The sequence below is a fragment of the Rattus rattus genome, chromosome 14 (genome assembly GCF_011064425.1).
Source record: "Rattus rattus isolate New Zealand chromosome 14, Rrattus_CSIRO_v1, whole genome shotgun sequence".
Lineage (NCBI taxonomy): Eukaryota > Metazoa > Chordata > Mammalia > Rodentia > Muridae > Rattus > Rattus rattus.
The window spans coordinates 11,697,678-11,723,614 of NC_046167.1; the positions used below are offsets into that span (position 1 = coordinate 11,697,678).

General features: G+C 44.6%; 1 protein-coding gene across 3 annotated transcripts in view; it reads right to left on the reverse strand.

Moving 5' to 3' along the window:
* Window positions 1-25,937, reverse strand: part of Camk1d (calcium/calmodulin dependent protein kinase ID) — a 399,640-nt gene that overhangs the window by 54,390 nt on the left and 319,313 nt on the right. For all 3 annotated transcript variants that reach the window (XM_032884303.1, XM_032884302.1, XM_032884304.1), the window contains exon 4: window positions 4,875-5,013. In XM_032884303.1, coding sequence (XP_032740194.1) covers window positions 4,875-5,013 — 139 coding nt within the window. The remainder of the gene's footprint in view (window positions 1-4,874; window positions 5,014-25,937) is intronic.

The window sequence follows — 25,937 nt, forward strand, 5'->3', positions numbered from 1 at the left end:
AGGGAATCCCTACCCCTGAAATATAATCGAGCTCTCCACCTGGTGATTTAGATGCCATTAAACTAACAGCTACTCATATATTTTTTAAATGTTTTAAATTTATTTAGTGTATGAGTGTTTTGCTACATACACAGAGCAGAAGAGGGCCTCGGATCCCATTACAGATGCTTGTGAGCCACCATGTGGTTGCTGGGAATTGAACTCAGGACCTCTGGAAGAGCAGCCAGTGCCCTCTCAGCCACTAAGCCATCTCTCCAGCCCCATTCGGTATTTTTTTTAAAAGACAATGCATACTCTTTACCACCACCACCATGTGACTTTGTAGAAAGAAGAACCTGGTTTAACTGCTATGCTACAGAGGCTAACTGGAGATGTACAGCAAGGGGAAGGCTGGAGGGCAGTGGATGGAAGATTCCTATGAAGAAGGGAGTAAGGAGTTGACCAGACCAAGTCGACGGGGCTTTCATTTAAGGCCCAAGGCAGGACATGATGTTGATGTGGGGGAGATGAGACACTTGGCCAGATATCCAGAGATATTTTATGCTAAATGGATTCAGAATGATTCTTGCTAAAACCGGACTAAACAAGTAGAGTCCACAGACAGAGAGCAGAATCAGAGACCAGGTGTGTCATGGAGAGGACTCAGAAAAGTTACAACCAACCAATTGGCTCAGAGATGTTTTTCGCCCATGTATGAGACTTTGACCTGCCTTTAGCATTTGTTAGGTCATTTTATAGATCCATTTTTCAATCAGTATTTTGCATTTGTTTGTTCGTTTACTAGCACTGGGGCTCAAACGCAGGGTCTTGTGCGTGCTAGGTAAGGATTTCACTGATGAACTACATCCAATACTGGCCGAGGCCTCAGCCAGTTTAACAAGACTCCTAATATCCTTAATAACTTTCCTTTGAAAAATCATTTTATTTTGTGTCTGTGTGTTGAGGCGTTGGGACATGTGGAGGCCAGAGGTCAACATCACTTTGTTTTAAGACACGGTCTTTCCACTGAATGTGGAGGCTGCCAATGGGGGTCAGCTGGCTGGATACTGTGTCCAGGGGCCCTCTTATTTCTGACCCCCACCCCAACCCCCCAGTGCTGGGATTACAGTGAGTATTGTTGTCCCTGGCTTTCTTATGTGTGTGCTGGTGACCATGTCAGCTCTTCATGCGTTTGGACTGAGTCATCTCCTGGTTCTCCTTGGTAGTCTTGTAGGCGCTGTGCTCCTCCCCACCTCACCCTGCTCCCCCTCCCTCCGCTCTAAGTGCCCACTTGTTCTTGTGTTCAGAGTTACAGCTGGGCTCCGCCTCTCTCCTCCGTGCAGCAGGCTCAAACAGAGGCTTCTCTCTCTTGCTGTGACACATGTCAAAACAACTTTTTCTTTAACAGAACTGAAAGGGGAAAAATATTTTCAATCACCCAAAATAGTTACACAAAGAGTTACTGAAGTCAGTAGTCATCGTGACAATTTTGTGGATGGAGGATGAGGTTTGAAGAAAATCAAATGACGCTGAAGGGCCTTTGAAAGTAAAATGAAATGGGCCAGTCTATTTTTGAAATAGGAATAATGTTTGGAAAATGGGGGAGGAGTTCCTCTTATTGTAAAATCATGGGGTTTGGGATTATCTATTGATGAACAGCGAGGCTGAGTCACAGATGCAGAGAGAGGACTCCATTTCACCACCACTGGTTTGAACCCTCCCTGCCCACAACTTCTGCAGCTGGAGAGATGAGCACATGACCAAAGCTCAACTCAGACAAGGGATTGTCAAGCGTGCACACACACACACACACACACGCACTCATACCCATACACACACACACATATACTCCATCACACACACACAAAACCACACATACACCCCTATCGTACACAGACACACACAAACACACACATACACATACAAACATATACCCCATCACACACACAAACATATACCCTTATCACATACACACACAAACACATGCACACTTCACCACACACCACCACACACCCTTATCTCTGTCTCTCTCTGTCTCTCTGTCTCTCTGCCTCTCTCTCTCTCTCTCACACACACATACACAAACATATACTCCATCACACACACACAAACACACCACACATATACCCCTATTGTACACAGACATACACAAGCATACACATACAAACATATACCCCATCACACACACAAAGATACACCCTTATCACATACACACACAAACACATACACACCACCACACACACCACCACACCTCTCTCTGTCTCTGTCTCTGTCTCTCTCTCTCTCTCACACACACACACACACACACTCACACACACTCACACACATATACACACACATCTCACACATACACACTCATACACTCACACACACACACACACACACTACACACACATACACACACTATACACACTACACATACACACACACACACATACACACACAAATACACACACATACACACACAAACACATGAACACTCCACCACACAACCACCACACACCCTTATCTCTCTGTCTCTCTGTCTCTCTGTCTCTCTGTCTCTCTGTCTCTCTGTCTCTGTCTCTCTCTCTCTCTCACACACACACACACACACACACACACACATATACACACACACACACCAACATACAACCCCCTTCTCCACGGGAAGTTCATTCAGGACAGCAAGATGCTTTTTGGAATGATTATCTCGGAAGAGGGCTAAAGCAACTAACTATTCACTGTTTTAATCAATACTTTGGGTTGACTCAAGATTTGTCAATGGTAGCAAGGCTTTTCTTGGCCAGTGGGAGTAGAGAGGCAGAGTCGAGAGTGGCCAAGGGGTCACCTATGGGACGGTCCGGATGAAAAGCCATCAGGAGTAGTGTGAAGGCTGTGAGTGATCACCACATCCCAGCACTGTTCTTCCCACCAGGAGGGGGCCCTGGTCTCCCTGTAAACTATTTTGCCACATTTCTGTGGCAAAATGCATTTCTGTACGACAACTGAGTAACGCCCAAATTAGACTAAGAAGCTACTTCATAATAATTTATACAATAATCATTTGAAAGATCTCAGCACATTTCTGGGAAAGTCACTGCTGCATGTAACAAGTCCACGAATCCAGTTTTCTCAATGGGGGGCAGCTTTGTACCTCAGTGAAGAACATTCAGCAAAGCCGAGAGACAGTTTTGGTTGCTATGGCTCCAGGAAGGGAGCTGGAAATCTAGAGGGTAGAAGTCAAAGATGCTGCTAAACATCCTACAGAGCCCAGGACTGATGTCCACACAGAGTCCTAAATATCAATAGGGCAGAGCTAAGGAACCCACCCAAGTCTAATGCAGGAGTGGTAGACTTCCTTTCTCACTCCCTGCCTTTTTAACAAGTCAGAACACTCAGTTGTCTCTAGAAGTTCCCCGGGGCCCATGAGACATAGGAACATCTCTCTGGAAGTAGAAGTAGGCATGTTTGTTCATGGGTTAGTGTAGTTTGCAGACCACATTTCTGTGTTACATTTTTTTTTTTTTGGTTCTTTTTTTCCAGAGCTGGGGACCGAACCCAGGGCCTTGCGCTTCCTAGGCAAGTGCTCTACCGCTGAGCTAAATCCCCAACCCCTCTGTGTTACATTTTGAGTGGGTAAATACATGCTGGAGGGTGGATGCATGCCTTGTTCATGCAGTCGGCCATGGAGGCTGGACCTGTAAGGTTATAGCATGGAGTCACACCTAGCCTGGGCTCAACGGTGATACTCTGATCGTCTTTCCAGTCTTTGTATGTGATTGCTACTAAGACTTGAGGGAGAAGGGGGGAGCGGGGTACTAAGGTACCCACTATAAGGTCCAATCTCTATAGTGCCAATAGTTGAAGGATCACAATACCCTCACTTCACAAAGAAAAGACAATTACTTATATAAAGTTTCCTCACCCGGGATGCTGAGGCCAGAGATTTGGAGTTGGAGCCTGTGTATAGTGAAATTCTACCTACAAAAAGCAACTGGACAAAACCAACTGGAAGGAAGGGAAGAAAATGGAGAGGGAAGAGGGAAGTTGTGGGAGAGGGAGATGGGGAGAAAGGAGCCTTCGGGAAACCGGAAGGCAGCTGTGCCTGTAAGCTCACTTAACCTTCTTTCTCTACGCTATTCCCTCTTTCACACGGCTGGCGTGTTTCAAAGGGGCTGGAGGTGGGACATGACTCTGAAGAGCTCCACTGGGGGTGTCCTCCACCGGGGTAGGAAAGGGTTTATAGCATCTTACGCCCTCCAGGCCACAATCTATCATTGAAGGAAGTCAGGGAAGGAACTCCAAGCAGGAACCTGGATGTAGGAATTGATTCAGAAGCCAAGGAGGAGGGCCTCTTACTGCTTGATCTCCAGGGTTCACTCAGCCTGCTTTTTTTTTTTTTTTTTTTTAAATACAACCCAGAGGTGGTGCTGCCTACAGCAAATTTGGCTCTCACACATTAATCATTGATCACAAATGCCCCCGTAGTCTTGACTACAGGCCAATCCTTCAGAGGCCTTCTCTCAACTGAGGTTCTCCCTTCCCTGATGACCCTAACTTAGGTCAAGTTGACAAAACCAAAGCCAATCAGCTCAGGGAGTGAAGGTCTCCATGGTTTTTCCCTCTACAGAATGTTCTTCGAAAGGTCTTCAATGAATACACAAGTGCCTCTCTGTGTCCCCATGGGCTGCCCGATTGTTACAGAAACTTTCAAACTGCGGCTGACTGTATTGATCCTTACTGTCTTTTAAGCTACTTCTGGGCCTCAATGCACTGATACCCCAAAACTACCCAACTGCCCTTTCCACCTGTCTCTTCTCAAAACCTTATTCTTTCACTGTAGCCGCCTCCTTCCAGCAGGTGCATTGTGGGTTGTGAAATGGCTGGATGGGGTTGCTAAGCAGTGGCCTCACCTTGAGGTCCCTGTGGACGATGCCCATTCTGTGGAGATAGTACACAGCATCCAGGACTTGGCGGATGAGAGTGCTGGCATCTTTCTCTGTGTAAAATCCCTTCTCCACTATCCGATCAAAGAGTTCTCCACCAGACACACTGTGAAGCAAATCGAGAAGACGTTAGAAACACGGAGGGCCACTGACTGAAAGATGTCGTTAAAACCATCGCTAAGAGTTCTCAGTAGGATAAAAGAACAAACTTTATTTTTAAAAGTAATTTTAAAATATGAACCCAATTCTGAATTCAGGACTTGCCCAGCCTCTTCTCTAGAAGGAATCCCTAGAAGAGGTCCCTATGTCACAGCAGTAAAATGTCTGAATAGGGTTGGGGATTTAGCTCAGTGGTAGAGCGCTTGCCTAGGCCCGCAAGGCCCTGGGTTCGGTCCCCAGCTCCAAAAAAAAAAAAAAAAAAAAAAAAAAAAAAAAAATGTCTGGAATAAAAGAAGACAGACAAACAAAAAACCGACAGCAAACACAACTCTAAGATATCGCAATTCCTAAGAAATCTTTCCTGAACTTGGCCTCTATTTTCTATTGTGTCATGATGACATAAAGTCAAAATGGCCTCCCTGGCTAAGCATCATCTAATATAAGCATAGGACACTGGACTGATGCCGTTGTGTGTATGTGAGAGGGGTGTATGCCTTACATGACTAGACAACATTGGGAGCAAATACTGGCCTCTTAGCAGGGGTGGGTGGGGTCATGATCAATTTTAGGCCCTAAAACACTAAGTACATGAGTCCCTTTGAGATGTTTGGACCTTGGCCTTTCTATCTATTTAAATGGGTGGATAAATCTAGTCAACCCTTTCAACAAAGAATAGGTGCACACCCTTGAAGGGTATCAGACTCTCGAAGCTACTGGAAATTTATAGGAAAGAATGAAGATAGGGAAAGAACACTGTGCCTGGTGTGATGATACATACCCCCAAACCCAAGACTTGAGATGCAGAGACTGGAAGTTTGGGGCTAGCCTGGGCTACATGGTGAAACCCTGACTCAAAGTAAAACAATGGAAAGGAGGGCACTGCATTACACAACCCATAACAGAAACAACTCAACCAATTACCTTCAAAGTTTGAGAATATACGTATCACTAAAAGAACATTGCTCCATCCAAATGACTAAAGCATTGTGGGGGGAAAACCCAAGGGGTGTACTATTAAAACATTCCCCAGTTTCAAAACCACATAGAACACATATTTATTAGAAATATTAAAACCATAAACCAGCTTTGAAAACCACTCTTTTCTTTTTTTATAGTTTTAATACAATAAGAGATAGATGTGCACACAGAAGAACACGAAGGTATGATTCACTTTCTGCAAGTCATGGCAATTAACGTGCTATGATGGATGGATGGAAACTGTCTGTGTAGAAAGCTAATAATGAAAATAAAAACAACTGCAGCTACAAAAGACCCATGGTTTTTGGTTTTATTCCATTACTTGTCGTTCCGAGCAATAACTCACGTGGATAACGTTTCCCTTGCCGAGCAAACTGACAATCTAGATAGGAGAGGCACTCAGGAGAAATAAAAAGAAACCCAAAGGTTGAAAGGAAGCGGAAACAACAGAGATGACAGCATCTCAGACGACGATGCTGTCTAAACAATCTATCCAGCAGCGAGCCAAGCTCCCAAGACGTCCTGTCTTGGCAAGTGATACAAAGTCTACATTCTCTGTTGGGTTCTAGAAGCCCAAAGTGTTTCAACGCCTGACACTCTGCAGAGCCAGGGTGTGTATACCGTAGGAAGACAGCGGCTGTGGGGCAAGGTGAGCGTGGATGCCCTGAGGGTATTTTCAGCACTTAGTCCTCTTCTCCTGGCTGCCCACTGCTCATCAGTGGATCTATACACTTGGCCATAGCTGAGTAGCATCAGCTACAGAGGAGTAAGACCATCCTTATCCCTTAGTGTCGATCCATCTTCCAAAGATGCTCTCCCATCCCTGGCTAGCCTGTTACCACCTCTTCTCTGCAGATGCTGTCCTGACCCCTCCCACATCCCGACTCCTCCCACATCCTGATCCTTCCCACATCCCGACCCCTCCCATATCCTGACCCCTCCTACACCCTGACCCCTCCCACATCCTGACCCTTCCCACACCCTGACCCCTCCCACATTCTGACAGAGCATCCCTTGTAGCCTGCTTCCTACTCTTGGAAGGTCTTTTTTCTACCGTAGGATACTTAAGGTCTTAATGGATTCTATAAGGTGAAAATGTGTGAATTGCCATGGGGTAGGAGTGCAGAGAAAGCATGAGCTTCTATGGATGGTACGAGCTGCCACAGGCCTCGCTATCTGCACATTTAAGATTCTACTTCTTAAACTTCAGATTGCATCAGAGTTCTACTTCTGAACATTGCTCAGGAAGAATTTGGTTTCCTTAGAAACCAGGGCTCTGGGGAAATGTTTAGAAACTTGACAGAAAAAAAAGTAACAATATTAATTTAAAAAGAAATCTTAAATTTGCAAATCACTTTATTCTTTCAAAAAAAAAATCTCAAGAGGCATGCATTTGCAAAGCTCACTGTTAAGAAACGAATACATCTCCTAATTCCTGCTTGGAAGCTGTAAGTCTTAAAGTGATAGCATTTGGAGGATACCTTTGGGACCTCCTTAGGTTGAGGTAAGGTCATAGGTGGTGCCTCCATGATGGAATTAGATCCTTATAAGGAGATCTTTGTCTCATCTGCTACAGAGGACACCACAGGCCAAGAAGAGAACTCCCGGCAGAATTAACCTACACTTTCAGCCCTCAGCCATTTCCCCCCAGTGCTGTGAGAAAATATATTTCCCGACATTGAGCAAGACACCTGCTTATTCTTGAAACCATTTGTGAAGCCGGTATGAGAAGTAACACTGTTTCAGAATCAACAAAGAGCTTACTCAGGGCAAGACACGGGTCTCATCCTTAGGCAGGCTGACCTGTGTGGGCTGTTAGGTGAGGAGACCTTCTTGGCAATACTTGTCTATGGGAAGCCTCTGCAGCGAGAGGTTTAAAGTTCCATGTTAAAATATCAGAATGAAATTAGGATGGGGTGAGGTGTCAGGAGATTTTGGGAAAGGGGGGAGAACACTACTTATGGGTTATGCAGTCCAATGAATTAATGGTGTCTTTATCTTCTATTGCTACTAGCATAGTATAGATTAGGTGAGTTATAAAGGTTAATTTTATCTTGGCTATGCTTCTGATCCAAGGTCAAGAGCCCATTTCTAGTGATGGGCTTCTTGCTGGCAGAGTCTGCAGTTATGTAGGCTACTGCATGGAGTCTCAAATGAAGAGGAGATCCAGACAAAACAGCATTTATAGTAAACTCACTCGAAAGAATCCACTAGCCATTCATTCATTCATTCCCTCATTCATTCTACAGACTTAATCATATATGAGAGCAGAGCCCTAAGCACCTCTGTGTTTATATATGTATGTGTGTGCACATGCCAGTATGTGTGTGCCCATGCCAGTATGTGTGTGCCCATGTATGCATGTGGAGGTCAGAGGTCAATGTCAGTTGTCTAGTCTTGGCAGTTAACCTCAGGGAGAACTTTGTAGTCACCTTTTCAACATTACCATTACGGGTACATACTTTCTGTGGTGGTTTGAATACGCTTGGCCCACGCGAACTGGCACCCTTAGGAGGTGTGGCCTTATTGGAGTAGGTACGGCCTTGTTGCAATAGGTGTGGCCTTGTTGTAGGAAGTGTATCAATATGTAGGTGGGCTTTGAGGGCTCCTAGTGTTCAAGCTCTACCCAGTACAGAAGGGACCCTCCTCCTGGCTGTCTGCAGAAGACAGTCTCCTCCTGGCTGCTGCCTTTGGAACAAGATATAGAACTTTCCTCCAGCACCATGTCTTCCTGGATGCTGCCATGCTTTCCTCCGTGATGATAATGGACTAAACTTCTGAAACTGTAAGCCAGCACCGATTAAATGTTGTCCTTTCTAAGAGTTGTCTTGGTCATGGTGTCTCCTCACAGCAATAAAACCCAAACTAAAGCACTTTCTCACTTGGGAGCTTTTCCTATATGAGTGTCAGGGATCAAACGCAGGTCTTCATGCTTACAAGGCAAGTACTTTTCTATTGAGCTTTATGTCCGACCTCCTAATCATTTCTTAAAGATTTTACATAGTTAGAATCTTAATATCATAATGAATATTAATTTTCAGTGAGCTTTGGAAGGTCAACTTACAGAAATAGCCATGGAAGAGGAGGCTTAACCCAGGGAATATGAACATAGGAAGATAAACTATCAAACACCAAGGAAACAAGACAGATCTCTAGACTCTCTCCTGGAGCCCAGTTCTGATGTCCTGTAGAGCAGCATTCAACTCCATCGCTCAGTCTCATTCTCTTTGCCTTTGTACATGCTATCATAACATGTGTGTGCCAATTTAAATATGCAAATGTGAAATACTTTGATGCCACAACTCAGTACAATTTTGGTTTCTTTGTAAAACTTTAAAACCATGTAAATCCCCATGAATGGGAAAAATAATTACCAAGAGGCATGATATCATTTCAAAAGTTACCATACTGAGAAAACTTTTAGGCTTGGATTGCCCTATTGTAGACTACTGTACCATGCAACTTTGTTAGGACAAAGTACTCAATTATAGTACTGTGCAAACCCTATTGTTTTCATGCACTTGACTAATCCACCTGATTCTCTCTCCCTTCCTCCTCCCTCTATTGTGTGTGTACACATGTATGTGCACTTGTATTGGTATGTGGAGGCCAATGTGTGTATGTATGGAGATTAGAGATCAATGTTGAGTGTCTCCCTCAATCAGGCTCCACCTTGCTTTTGAGATAGGCTCTCTCACTGAACCTTGTGCTCACTGATTTGCTTAGACTGGCTAGCCAGTGAGACCCTGAGATCCACCCATCTCACTCACCCAATTCTGGGTACAACATGAGTCCTAAAGCTTGCACAGGAAGTACATTGCTTTCTGAGCTGCTTCCTTAGCCCCCACCACCTGATTTTAAAAGACAGTGTTCTGTCACCTTAAACTGTGATACTTATTATTATGTAAAATTGTATGTAAAACTGTTACAGCCTGACAACAGCTTACACATTTGTACACTTGGTTCCTAACTGCTTTGGCGCCTCGCTGGAGGAAGTGATTCCTCCAGTGAGGAATGGTGACCTTGGTGTTACACTTCCTGGGCTGTCTTCCTTCCCTGACTATGGACTCAATGTGGCCAACCACTTCATGTTCCTCCTGCCATACTCTCTCTACTATGATGGGCTGTATCCTCTTAAACCAGCAGTTCTCAACCTGTGCTTATATCTAGTGTGTCAGAAATTTATATTGCAATTCATAACAGTGGCAAGATTAGTTAGGAAGTAGAAATGAGATAATTTTATAGTTGGGGGCCACCATGACATGAGGAAAAGTATTAAGGGTCTCGGCATTAAGAAGTCTGAGAACTGCTGCCCTGAACTATAAGCCAAAATCCTCTCTCTGCTTCTGTTGTTTGTTGTCAGGTATTTGGTGACAGTATTGAGAAAGGGAACTAACACACCTTCTAAGACTACCACCCACACATTCACCAGAGGAAGTGCCCATGGCGACGGCTGGGGAATGGGCTCCACTAATCTACCAAAGACCGTTTGTTAGGTGCGATCGACTAACAAGAAGAAGACTAAAGAGTGCCACGCTGCAGGTACAATAGGTTGTCACAAGACGTTGCATAAAACTGTCCTATATGAGGCAGAGACTGCACAGGAGGAAGATATACTGGCACAGTACAAGAGCAATGTGGTCTTCCACTTCAGTCAGGGCTAGAAACATGTTTTCTGAGAACAGAGTGTTCTCTTTATATTTAGTGCTGGGGGTGGGGTGTGTGTGTGTGTGTGTGTGTGTGTGTGTGTGTGTGTGTGTGTGTGTGTGTGTGTGAAGGTCTTCTTGAACCATACAAGTCACGATTAAGAGACTTTATCAACAAAGCATTTTTCAGTGGAGAACCCAGAGGACAGACGAGGGTGATTTTTAACACCGGCAAGAAAGAGGCCATGTTTCCCTTCTCCACCTTTTCAGCAATCAAGTCTCAACCCAGCCTTGCCTGCAACTTCCCTCTGTCAGTCAGGGTAGTCCCTCCCTCTCCCATCCTATTGCCCATTGTCCCCATTCCTGCACAGAACTCTGGTCCCCACACAACCTGCTACTGGGGGACTCCCTCCCCCACTCCAGTGAGATCGAGGCCTTATTGCACCCTACCTTTGCCACCAGTACCTTCTCCTTTGTCAAATCCTACGTCAATTATTTAAAAAACAATTTATTCTTAGAATTCTATTTCACAATCTCTGTGGAGCTTCAATCTGTTCAGAGATTTCCAAAACACAAACAAATGCCTTTCCATCTAATAGACCAGAAAAGTTTAACCCACTGTGTACCATTATATTTGGATTCTGGCTTATTTTGTCTTTATATTTCATGCCACGGGGCTGAACTGTGTCTCTACCCTAAAATGTACATATTGAAATCTTAGTTCTCCAGAGTACCTCAGTGGCACCAGTTGGAGACAAGGTCTTTGAAAAAGTGAACTACGGAAAGACAGTTCATCCTAGTTACTAGTAACCTTATAAAAAGATGACAATGGAATCAGCAGTGGAATGGTTATTTAGCCTATGTAAGGCTGTAGGTTTGATCTCCAGTAACCAAGAGGAGAAGAACAGAGATGTAGTGCACACACGAAAGAATAGCAAATGATAAATGGGACTTCATGAAACTGAAAAGTTTCTGTAAGGTGAAGGACACTGTCATTTGGATAAAGTATCAGGCTACAAACTAGGAAAATATATTTTACCAACTATACATCCAATAGAGGGCTAATATCTAAAACATATCAAGAAATCAATAAAAGGAAACAATCTAATGAAAAAGAGGGTACATATCTAAACAGAGTATTTTCGAAAGAATAAACATGTTTTTATTAGTTCTTTGGGAATTTCATAGAGTGTATTTTGATCTCACACATTTACTCTGCCCCATTCACTCTGGTTGCTGCTGGAGACGGGTCATACAAGCAAAAGCAGAAGCAGGTAGATAAGGGAGGACTAAGGAGGAGTTGGTATTTCCCTGAAGAACATAAGAGTCCACTGGACAGAGGTGGGCCATGTTTTGGAGGTAAAGTGGGTTCACAGATGAAGCTAGAATATTCCAGAACATCTCTGGTTTTTGACTTGAGGACTGGGTAGGTGGTGACACTACTTTTTGAAATGGGAGTTGCAAAGGTTGATTTTATTTGCTAGTTTGACTGAGTTATTGGGTTCTGAGGTTTCTGGTTAACAACAGTTTCTAAGTATGCTTTTGAGGGCATTTCTGAAAGAAATTGCTATTTAAATTGGTGGAGTTAGTGAAGTAGGCAGCCCTCCCCAACATGAATGGGTAAAATAAAATCTTCTGAGAGTCTGAATAGAATAAGACATGGGGGAAAGAAAAATTTACTTCTTTTGCCTCTTGCCTGATGGCTAAAGCTAAAATATTTGTTTTCCTCCATCTTTAGACATGCATCTATATATCACTGCCTTTGCATGTAGATGGAATTATGTCACTGTCTTCCCTGGCTCTCTGCTTTGCAGATGGCAGATTGTGTGGCATAGGTTTCATGAACCTGTGCTAACCAAGCAACCAACCACTACCTGTTGTTTTTCTTTTCCTTAGAAAGCCCTAGCTAATCTAAGGACCCTGATAAAACTATAACTTCGGAAGAATAAAGTTATCTAAGATGGTGGAAAACAGAATTTTCTAATTATTGAAATACTCATTTTCGATATTGTCCAATATTATAGCCACTAGCAACATGTGGCTAGTTAACTGAAGAAATAACGTTCTACTTTTATCTAAATTTAGTGTTTAGAGTCTCATGTTGGATAGTGCAGATTTAGAACCCTGGATAGGATATGCACAACTGAAATGCCTTCTAGATAGAGAAATGGGGAGTACAGTACTCGTTATAGTTTAAAGTTTAGAGGGTCACACCAAGGAGCAGGTGTTATCTTCTACCAAGAGAGGGTAGGTTAGAGAAAGGGGGGACCTACAGCTAGTGCTGGGTTGGCCAAGAAGGAGCTAACCAAGGACTAGACAAACAGGTAGGAAACAAAGGACAAAAGTCATGGAAGTCAATAAGGACATCTGGTCAACCCTGACCGATACTACTAAAAGATGAGTATGAGGAAGGAAGAGAACTGAACAAAGTCAGGGCTCAGGACAGCATGCCAAGAATCACTGGAATATACAATGCTTCCTACACCTTGGCACTGGATAAATCCTGAAAATTCAAAGAAGGGCACACAGGACTGAAATATCTGAGACTCATTTTTTCTTCTATAAAAGGAGTAATTCTACATGCTTTAAAAATAAGTTAGACAATGGAAAAAGATTCTTTTCTCCTTTGTCTTAGTGAAATTCTGTCAAGGCATCCTTGTGGAGGGAGTTTAAAAGAACAAGAGTTACCACCAAGGCAAGATAACACAAGGGCTGCTTGTTCTTTACAGCAGAGGACGTCCCCACTTTTCTTTCTCCTACAGATGGCTTGGGATTTTAGCATATCGAAGCATTAGGATGAAAACTTGTGTGTGTTTCTGCCTTTCTATGTGACCTTATAATTGACTTCTTTGATTCTGCAGTGACAGGTCTTTTTCTACATATATGAGGACTCGCAAGTGAGGGTGGGAAACCTATCAACCCAGCGTGGCACGTTGCCTAGGATGCTACAGGTTAATGAAGTTCTTATTAGCCCCAGATGACAACTGACCTGGATAAACTCATTCAGCATGAGCTTTGTGACAACAGATGGTGTTGAACGTATTAAGTATGAGACTGGAAAATTTTCATAATTAGCTCTTTGACAATCACACATCAGCCTTTCTGCAATTAGTTCCAATTAGGAAAATTTTATTTGGCAGAAGTATTAACTACGTTTCTCCCCAGTGTGACCAAATGCCTGACACAAAGTTATTTAAGGGCAGAAAGATTTATTTTGGCTCTCAGTTTGAAAGGATGCAGTCCACAATGGAGAGGAAGGTGTGGTAATGGTGGCTCTATGGTGGCTGAGGAGTACCTTGCTCACACCTCAGCAGACAAGGAAGCAGAAATGGGAATGTTTAAGTCTCATCAGTTTTTTTTTCCTTCTCTCTTTTTATTCCATCCCCCAGCCTAACGGGTCCACCTATGTCCTGAGAGGATCTTTCCCCCTCACTTAATGTCTGGAATCATCCTCACGGATCTACGCAGAGGTGAGCCATATTATCTCTAAGTGACTCTCAGTCAGGTCAGGTTGACAATAAAGACTGGCTATCGCAGATGCACGATTATAATTTTATCATACTTTCTGTAGTGTGGTAAAAATTTACATTCCTTCAGTAGCTAAACCCAATAATAGGCCCTGGAATGAGTCTTGGGAGAGGACCTGGCTATAGAGTCTGTAAAAATCAACAGCTCTCATGTGGAGGACTCCCAGGTGGCTGGGAGCTTACCATGGCCATCTTGGGGAAAGGTGTTCCAAAACTGGTGGAGAACACACAATTCATGTGTGCTTTGAGATTCAGAGTCTGAAGGAGAGTGATAACCTCAGTTTTGTGTTACACCTGAAGGATGCACTTCAGTCTCATTACTCATTGTCTTAATTAGACTGAACTATGTGTGCTTGCATTTGTTTTGATGCTACTTAGCTAACGTGGACCTCTACGGAACATCTTTCCCTGCATATGAGAGAGGACACATACATTTACATAAGCAAAGTTGAGCTTTAACATAGCTTTGAAAAGAGCAAAGACAGCCCAAAGGTTGCCTGTCTATCGCTCGGCCAACAGCTGGGGCAGATTCTGTGTATCTATCGAACCTCTGCATAGGAAATGAACTGTTTGTTTGCTTGTTTGTTTGTTTATTCATTTACTGCGTGTACATGCATATTCACGCCACAGAACTCATGTGAGGTCAAAGGACAGTTTGTGGGAGCTGGTTCTCTCCTTCTACCATGTGCGTCCCAGGGTCTGAACTCAGGTCGCCAGGCAGGGTGGCAAGTCCTTTCCCTGTTGAGACACCTCAATCCCCTGCACATTTTTAGCTATTTGACTTCACTTATTACTTAAGATCCCAGCTTCAAAGCCACAGTTTCAGAAGAGTCTTTCCTGATGGCCAGGCAGCATTAGGTCCTCTGCTTCATTCTCTCTTAGCACTCTACTTTTGCATAGCACTTGCCTGCTGTAGTCACCAGCATGCCCATTTGTCTTCCTTTCCTGGCCCGGCCCCACCCCATACAGGGAATTCCATGGGGCTGGCGGGGGGGGGGGACGTCATGTTTACCTCACTTGCTACTGCCTCATCCCTGACGCCAGTTGGTTAATGGCACAAAGAGAAAGGAAGCTTAGTATTTGCTACTCAGGGACCAATAATTGCAGTAGCCGGGAATTCAGTCAGTGACTTCCAGGTTCAGTGAGAACTGTGTCTCAAAAATAAGATAAAGGTTGATAAAGGAAGATCCCTGATGTTGACATCACACACCTCATCTCTCTCTCTCTCTCTCTCTCTCTCTCTCTCTCTCTCTCTCTCTCACACACACACACACACACACACAAGTTATACAAAATTTCGTAGTTGAGTAAGAGTTGGGTCTAGCTGGGCAGTCTTACATAGCCATGTAAACCTCAACACACACACTAGGGAGCTCATAACAGAAACACTCTGTAACCGATGTCCATTAGCACACTGACTGCTGAGTCACTCTTCTTGAAATTTCCACCTCAGCTGCTTATTTATCCAACCAACCACTCATTCATTAAAATTCTCTCAGCCACCGGAGTTTGAGCTAGTCTGAGTATTATACCTTTCTACCTTTTGTCTCCTTTGTTTAGAGCAAGCTGTTCACACCCTGAAAGAATGTTCTAGAGTCCCAAGTCCACCTCCACTAAATGGCTCTTCTATCTGGCTTTGTAAAGGGAGCCCGAGCACAGCTTAGTGTTCCACTGCACAATAGGAGGTCACAGTTGAAAGCATCGGGATGACAGAAGCCATTAGCATACTTTCAAAGTCATTCCTCTAAAACGCCATGTCAAAAATACAGTTAGATGATGTGCTAGTGGGCAGATTAGTGATGTGGAGCAGTGTGTGGGGGGAAGGTGATTGCCCACTCTTCTCCCCAGGGTGTGAATGACTGGTCGGCAAGGTCATGATCCAATCCATCCACACAGACAGGGTGGGGCAAACTCGACAGGCAAACCTCATACAAGGAGAGCAGTTTAAGGCATGTCAGATTACTATCGAAGGTTTTTCTTTTTCCTCCCTTTTCTTTCTTCTTTTTTTGTGGACAGATTAACTCCTTGAAAGCCTCCCCTTGTAACTGTACAGATATGTGTTGTATACACACACACACACACACACACACACACACACACACACACACACACACACAGTCTTTGCAGTCACATGTGCTCTGTTAGAATTAAGACTACCAGGTTCTATCTCCTCAGCTCGAATAGTCGCCATCTTACAGAAGAACGGAAGGGTCGCTCGTGGCTGTCGGGTAGGCAGCTTGGAAAACACATTGCCTATGTGTTCTACAACCCGCTGTGGACAGGAATAATTCTCACCGGTGGGTTTCGCATCCTTTCCTTCCCGGCACCCACATGTTTACCCTTCACGTGCATTACAGAATGAAAAAGACATAGCATGAGTGAGTGAGTGGTGAGAAGTCTACACATTTTAAATTATCAAGAAGATCTCGGATGTTTATGTCATACATCAGCCTTAATGTTGCACACTGACAAATATCTCCTCTAGGGTCCCCAAGATCTACTAATAATGGTCACCTAAATTGTGACCCTAAATAAACTATTCCTCTTCTTAACTGATTCACTTGAGGACTTTATCACCATGACAAACATCTGACTGGAATATGAAGCTACTCTGCAAAGTCGCTTGCAGTTCCTTACAAACCTAGAACACAGAGGATGACCCAGCACTTTTATTCCTGAGTGAGACCTGAAGACACTTTCATGTAAAAACTCCTGTATCAATCTACGACACTGTTATGTTTCATATCCACAAACATGGAAATAAACCCAAAGGTCCATCAGTGGATCACGGAGAAACTATGTGACATATACACATAGTATATCCAAAGACTAGTCACTCATAAAAAAGAGCAGAGTACTGACATGTGTGACTCTATCACAAGCATGTCAAGAACACAAAACCCATACATGGTAGGATTCCCTCCATATGACATGAGCAAAACAGGTGAGGTGAGAGAGCAGACTAGTGTTTGGCCTGGGCAAGAGAGAGTGTGTAAGGGTGAATACAGAACTGAAGTGTGTGTGTGTGTGTGTGTGTGTGTGTGTGTGTGTGTGTGTTTGGCAGGAGTATAGACATCCTAGAATTAGTGAGAACAGCTGCAAAGCTTCGTGAACATCCTGAAAAACGACATATTGCACGTCTTAAAGAGTGAGTTTAGGGCCTGGTGAGATGGCTCTGTGGTTAAGAGCACTAAGTGTTCTTCCAGGGGACCCAGGTTCAATTCCCAGCACCTATATGTCTGTAAGCCCAGTTCCATGGGATCTAGTACCCTCACACACATGTACATGCAGGCGAAAACACCAGTGCACATTAAATAAGATAAAAAATAAATTTAAAATAAATAAAGCAAAGGTAAGTTTTATGGTGTGAATTTTATGAGTGCACCATAAAACTTTCAGAAAACGTGCCCTCTTCTCTTTTTCCAAACCCTCTTTCTCATTCCCAGAACGGCAAATATGTTACTGAAGAAGCAATCCTATACATGCCTTAGAAATAGCCTAGGTTGCAGTGTTGGTATTTAATACATGAAGACATTTCCTGTCACCCCATCTTCTCTGTGTCTCCTTGCCTTGCTGCTAACACACAGACAGGTGTCCTCTCTTGTTGCAGTCATTCTTTCTCTCACTGCCTGTCACTTGTACTTACTGAGCACACCCCACCTCTAACAGGGTGTCTCCCATTGGGAAATAAAGTAGAAGATTTATACAGCACAGGGACTTCGTCAGACACAGCCTTCTTAGGCGACCTCTGAGAATGGGCCACCCAACGAAGGGAGATGCAGCCACTTTTCCTGGTCTGTCCATTAGCCACATCTTCTAGGGTCTTCTGAGACCCCAGGTAACTGTTAAAAAGAACCTTGCCCACTCATATTATGCCTGTCGATTGATCCCGTTTTAAAGAACTTAAGTCCCTGGTACGAAATCTCATTAAAAGATTTTACTTCAAAATGTTTTCTTCTACAGTTGTGCACTACTTACGTGTTGCAAATGTTCTAACACTGAATTAGTGTGGTGGCTTTGACAATAGTAAATTTACTAAAGACCATCAAATGCCACACTCAAAATGAGCAAATTTTATGCTATATAAATTTTATACCTTGATCACATTGTACTGGGAAAACAGTTTGGTCAGTAATGCACTTGCTCACAAGTATAAGGACCTCAGTTCATATCCCAGAACCACCATGAGAAGACAGGTATAATATTTGCATGTAATCTTTGCAATGGTGGGATGGGGGTGGAGACAGGAAACCCTTCCCTGGAGTTTTACTCTTCAGCTAGCTTAGCCCATTCGGCAAGATTCCAGACCAATGACAAACTCTGTCTCGAACAAAAGGATGAAGGGATGTAGAGAAGATCCAAGGCTGTCCTCTGGACTCCATACATTCATGCACACATGTACACATAGGAACACACACACACACATGCACATATACATATACACATTCACATACAAATGCAGACACACACACACAAATACACACACACAAATACACACACACAAATACACACACACACACACAAAGAAAAACAAAAGAAACACTAAAGCAGGGGTTTGAGAGAGGGAAGAAATGGGCAGAGGTAGCAAAAGTTGGGTTGTGAGTTAAGCATGGAGGGAGGTGGTCAGGGCGAGGACTTTGGTGAGTATTACATTGTTCATCCCAAAGTGACACTCTAGGCATTGGGAGTGTTGGCAGCTGGCTGCTCTTAGCTGTGTCCTTTTCTTTTGAAGGTACTTTTTATAGCACAAAAGCTCCCTTGCCCAAGGTCACACTTCCCTTCCCTGAGACAACCCACACCTATAGCACGAGGGGATGTGTGCACCCCTCCTCCTTCCTTGCTCCCTGTAGGAGAAAGCTGTTAAGGGTCACCTCAGTTCTAGAGACTCCATAGAAGGTGAGGGCTTTGCTGGGACAGCTTTATAACTTACCCCATCCCACTCCCTTCCTGTCCTGCTTCCTTCCTACTTGCCAGATCTGGAGGTTCTGAAACTCACCTGGACCCACATCTCTGATGTAGAGGCTGTTTCTATGGAAACTGACCTGAGGCAGAAGCTTATTAGACACTCATCCTCAGCTTGAAAATGCTAAACAGTCTTGAGAATCAGAAATAAGAAAACCAAAAAAAATTCCTTCAGTAGAAATGTTACAAACTCTGGAGGGAAAAAATAAGATTTGGTGTTTCATGGACTCTAGTCAAACCTACATGTGTTGTATGAAGGCGGAGTAAGATGGGCTGAGAGGAAGGCCTTCCTGACCCCAGAACCTAGAAGTCAGCCTCCTGTCTCAGCATTTGAAGGCACTGCCAAGTTCTATTATAAGAACGGCAAGAGCTATTTACCTAGACTGAGGTAACGGCTTCCTGAGTAAAGTATTTGCCACACAAGCACACAAGGATCTGACTGCAATCACTAGCATTTATGCAAAAAGCCAGGTGTTGTCATGCGTGCTTGGAATCCCCAAACCGGGAGACTTGGAGACAGAAGGATCCCAGAGGCTTGCCGGTCAGCTGGCCTCATCTAGTCATCGAGTCCTGGGTCCCAGAAGAGACTCTGTCTCAAAACATAATGTAGATGACTCCTGAGTAATGAAAGGTAAGCTTAAGCTCTGACACACATGTGAACACACACACACACACACACACACACACACACAGAGTTATTTACACGTCTGTTCGAATGGGTTCTTTGAATGGAGATGTACACTCAACCTGCCATCTGTCAGAGTTCTAAGAACACTCGTTTTCTGTTAAGCATGAAGAGAGATACACAAGGCTTGTGCAAGAGCACCGGGAATCCGAGAGGTCAAGAGATGCCAACGGTCTGCACCCACACTTGACTTTAGAGTGCATTCATTTCCTACACCTAATGCAATTGCACCCTCTGCCAGGCAGCCTGCAGGCTGGAGGATAATGAGATTTCAGCGAGCCCAGTACTTAAAGTCATTGATACAAGAGCATTAGAAAACACAGCAGCCTATCCACTCTGTCACATCCAAAGGAGGACCTGGAAGAGCTGCTGCCTATGACAAGTCCAGGAGCTACTGACTGTCTGAAATTGTCCTGCTCTAAAAAAAAAAAAAAATCAAATTTTATTAGAGATCCCTGGTATCTCACCATTACTAACTCCCAGTGGTCCATTAAGTGAATGCAGGCGTCTCAACTAGAGAGCCATAAATTATTGATTTTATTACACTAGACTCAAGTCAGTGCCCAGTGCTGTGGAGTATGCTGTGTTATGTAAAAATAAATCACTATCTCAGAAGAGGTTCTACCTTCCAGCTCCTGGACTCTTGGCATTTGTTGGAGAACCCTGTTGGCCTGCCTCCTTGTTCCCTGCCGAGTCTCTCGGCATCTCCTGAACTGACCTGACGTCAACACTCCAGCCTATCTGCCCTTACCGATCTATCTCCTGGCCTTTGACCTTGTCTTCCACTCTTAATATGAGGCCTCTACAAAGCAGACATTTGTGGTCAGCCATCTGAGAAGGGCTTCCCTGGATTCTACTGAACTTCAATCAAAACTATTTGGAGAGCACACAGGTTACATCTGTACTGAAGGGACAGAAACTTGACCCTTGTTACTCGTGGAATGACAAATGATTTACTTATTGATTGTTGCATTGAGTTTTATAACTCATCCAGGAGATTTATAGTACACAGGGGGGATGGGCAGAGGGATATGCGAATGACCACTTATTTTTTATTATTTTGTGTGTATTTGTGTGCGTGTGCACATGCATACGTGTGAGTGTGTTTGAGGAGGCTGGAGACAGCTTTGTCTATCATTCCTCAGATGCCTCCATCTTGGGGTTTTGAGGCAGGATCTCTCACTGGCTTGGAAAGCATCATTTAGGCTAAGTTGGCAGGTCAGCAAGCCCTAGGGGAAGCACAGAAATTATGCTCCAAATGACAGGGTTAAATTACCTCTTGGCTATCATGACGTTTTTATAAGCTGGGAAACTTACTAGTCATAGATATTGCCACCTTTCATGGATACTGTCACCATAATTCATTTTTCAAGAACACTCATATGAATATGAATTTCACTTGGTTCGTATGGGCAGCTGTCATTGGTCTGGGAGTAGCCTGAAGCAACAAGGTCACAGGAAAGATGGTTGGTTGTTTAGTAAGATGTGATTAAGTGAATAGCTTGTGATATTCCTCACGTTAAGAGGCTTTAAAATGATCTGACCACAAATGAGAAGCGTTTGCTGTGTACAACGCAGACATTAACACAAAACAGCTTTAAGATGTGACGCCCCCAATACTATCCCCAGGAGGCCCATACAATTAACACTTTGCATTTCTCCTCTCCATTTTTATTTGTTTATTTATTACATGTGACTTGTGGGTGGTGTGCCTATGTGTGTGCATGTGAAGTGCATATGTGTGAGCCAGCGTACCCCGGCATGGGGCGTGGGGACACATGGATTTGTGTGCACCAGAGGCTGACATCACTGGGAGACATCAGGCGCTAAAATGAATTATAGGTGTCCCAAGAGTCTTTCTTATTTATTTGTAATTATACTCAGTGTCCCCTTTAAGTATAAGAGCTGGAGAATGTAGGACTTGGTAACAAGTCACCAGTGTCAATAACTGTCTCCCACTAGATAAGCAGTGGAAATATAGAATGCCACAAACAGACGTAGGACGCATCAGAGCACCTGTGAAGAGTTGTGTGACAGGCAATAGAGACGCTGTCAGGCAAGGTGTCAGGAGAGATTCCAGAAATGGGAGCCAGGACTCAGCAGCCGAGATTAGCAGGCTCCAGGTTCAGGGGTCTAAGGAGAGGGATGATTGGGTGAGGGGTAACAGTCTAGAGATATTGGTAGGCAGGGACAGCCTTGTGGTTCGGAAGGGCTCTGTGCCTGAGTACATCACCAATCGCAATCGTGTCTGCCTCTGTTGTGGTGATTATTCTGATGGGAAACAAACAGACGGACAAACAACGGATCAGAGGGAAGGTAATAGAATCATGGAAGACATCAGGAGCTTGTCATCCCAAACTCCTGAAAGACGAGTCAAGACTAGTCGAAAGCAGGAACAACTGAGAGGGAAGGAGAAAGCTGTAGGGAGCATTCTGCCCACTTTTAATGCAAGATATGTGTGTGTGTGTGTGTGTGTGTGTGTGTGTGTGTGTGCGTGTGCATGTGTGTGAGTATGTGTGTGTGTATGCATGTGTGTGTATGCACGCGTGTGTATATGTGTGTGTGTATGCGTGTGCATGTGTGTGAGTATATGTGTGTGCGTGTGTGTGTGTGTGTGGTCAGGGTGGTGGGGTGGCATAAGAACTCTTGACAGCTGGATTTGTGTGAATGCCCAGCACCCTTGTGACACAGGCCTGCCGGCAGATGTCCCTGTCGGAGTTTGTTACAGTTGTGCTGCTCTCTTGAGTCACAAGCGATCATGAGCAGAATTCAGAGCAACATGAGGCTCTGAAGTGACTTTTTCTCTGGGAGCAGTTAATGAACCAATGTACAGAGAGGCCAGAAAGCAGAGAGCGTAGGTGGGAACAAGGAGAGACAGGCTAGGGATAGAGTTCTGTGGCAGAGCACTAGAGAAAAACAGACTGCTGTGGCCTGGGCAGCAAAGGGAAGAATAGAGGTATTGTTCCCCAAGAGAAGCAAGACAGGGAAGGAGAAGAGGCTCAGAGAAGCCCAGTAATGGGTAACACGGGTACAGTGAATTCAACTGGCGCTTACACGCAAGCAGATCAAGTTGGTTTTCCTATTAATTCTCATGTGTTCTTTGCTGGGTTTTATACTTCAATATTTTTTTTTTTTTAAATTCAGATCCTTCCTTAGCAAGTACCAGAAAAACTTGAAACAGCACGAGTGGCTTTTGTGCTTCCAAGTGCACATTTGCTTAAAAGTCAGTGACCAGGGTCATTGCTAGAACTTGGCGGATATATGAACAGATAAATTTTCTGGCTTAACAACTATGGCGTTTCTCTTTTCAATAGTTCGAAACCCAGAGTCTCCTGGGTGAAGGCTACGTGGGTAGCATGGGCTTTTCTGGTTCTCCTCTTTGGGAGCATGGCGGGGTAGGAGCTTGGTGGGGGCTGTGGGATGGTGATGGCAGCAGACCAGCCGCCATCGAGATTGGGCTCTAACAGAGGGATTGGGGGAGCACAGGGGGATGAGAAAGGCTCGCAGTTCTCGTAGGAACAAACTCATAGGCTATTTGCTGAAGCAGAGGCTCCATGAAAGCCCTGGCATCTGGCACAGTGATGAAATCTCTAGAAGCAAAGTGGGGATGTTCCAGGATCGGATTCCACACCCGATTGGCCTCCACATACGCTCCTAGCCAGTGTACTGCATCTCAGCGAGAGGCTCCAACACTGGGTACCCAGAGTCACCAGGCTGTGAAATTCCTCAAGGTGCCCACCGTGGAATTTCAATCAAAATCAGCTTAGCCTTCTTCTCCCACTGCAGCCTGCCTATCAACCCCACAGCCATGGACGGCTTGAGAGCGAGGAGGGACATCGAAGGGTACAGCTTTTTAATTTCCTTCTTCAAGAGAAAGATGCCGGTCGTGCTGATACATTAATCGTGGGGATTAGAGTCAGCCAAGCAAAAAGGCTCACAGCCTAGCCTGTTACCCGCTAGGGTCATAGAAAGGCATTAGAGTTCAGTGGCCACAACCAAATTGTTCAGAAGGACCTGGTGCCACCAAATGGCTAACAGCGACCAGTCCCTTCGAGGGAGACAGGTCTCTGCCAGCCCCATCACCGAACTAAATGGCAGGCTGCCAAGAGGAGGAAGTACATCGTTTGTCTTCTTCCCTGAATCTGGGTAAAACGCTTTCTTGTTTGGTACCCAGGCATGAGAAGTGAGTCCCTGCACATATGTCACAGGGCCTTCAGGGGACCAAATGATAGGACCTAAAAAACAACCACAGAGAAAGCACCAGTCATTACTTATCATTTTTAATATAATGTGTTGTTATCACGGATATGTGTGTGTTGGGTGGTGTGTGTCTGTGTGTGTGTGTGTGTGTGTGTGTGCATGCATGCACACACATATGTTCATGTGGCTGTGTGAGCATGTATGGAAAAGTTGGTTGCATGCGTGTATGTGTGCCTGTGGACGTCATACTTTGGCACCCAATAGCGTCCTCTATCACTTCCTACCCTGATTTTGAGACACGGGGCCTGGAGTTCATTGACCTAGGTAGGGTGTCTGACCAGAAGGTTCCAGGGATCCACCTGCTCCCAGCTCTCCAGTGTGGGGACTGCTAATATGTGTTACTATACCCAGCCAGGGATCAAACCACAGGTCCTAGCAATCGTGAGGTAGACGCTGCTTGATCCATTTTCCTGGGTTTGCCTCCCAGAAACAGGGCTTCGCTCTATTGCTCAGGTTGGCCTCAAACTTGAGGTTCTCTCGCCTCTGTCTCCCAAGAGCTAGGATCGCAGGCGTGTGTCTCCACAGCCAATAATATCAGATTCTTCTAGGCCCCACAAGGTAGGCAAATGCTTAGATTGTCCCCATTCCACAGGTGGCATCTAGTGAAGCATTCCTGAGACCACAAACACATGTGTTTGCTGGTAGGCACTCTGGGGTGTGTAGAAGAGCCTTATCTAAGAGCCATAACCTCTAAAAAGGTACTACGTCTTATACCTAGGCACATACCCACAGGCAGGAGACTCCAAGAGACAAAGCACATCTAAGACACACACACATGCGTGCACACACACACACACACACACACACACACGCACACACACACATACATGCACATACACATGCATGCACATGCACACACATGATACAATGCACACACACAGACACAGGCACACACACATGCATACATGCACACACATGCATACATGCACACACATGCATACATGCACACGCACATGCACACACATGCACACACACACGCACATACACACGCATACACAGACACACATGTACACACACACACACACACACTGGACTTCAAGTGATTACTGTTCGCTCAGAGCTAAGGTTGGCATTTTTGTATGCAACACTTCTGGCCCCTCATTCCTCCCCAGCGCTCAGTGTAAACTATTACCAGCACCATTCAACAGGGGAGGAGATAGAGTGCAGGAGGTGGTGACTTGTCAGATGTAAGTGTCAAGGTAAAGGTCTGAAACGAGGTCCGCTGAAATGGGATCCGCTACCTGTCAATCATAAGATCAAGAGGACCTGCCTGATGCTGCCATCCCACCACACCTCAACCCCTTTGCTGTTGCACATTTATGATCCCAAACTCCCTCCTCCCGCACATTCTGCATACATGGTGATGATCCTGTGCATGCTTGGACTCAGGTCCTTGACTGGAGGTCCTTCTGTGGTTTACCCCTCACCCTCTCTCATCCGTTAAGGCTCCTTGTCATACCCCAGACCTTGTCATCACCAGTAACTGTGACCCATCCAGGTACCTTCCTGTCATCCCTTCCTTCAATATTCCTAAGGACCTTTAGTCCTTAGCTATCAATAATCCCCTGACCCCAACTGAGATCTGCAACCTATCTTTCCTATTTCTCTTTACAGTGTCCTCTTGATCTTGCTTAAATCTCTTGCACAAAGACCTAGCTAAAATCTCCCAGCCAATCATTACAGTTAACGCTTGCTATATACTCTAACTTCCCCTGTCTTCCTTACTTGAAAAAGCTATGATTGATTTTGGTTAATTCTAAGCTCTATTCTGTGTCATTTAACACTGAGAAGAAAGGCACCTGGTTTTGCTGAG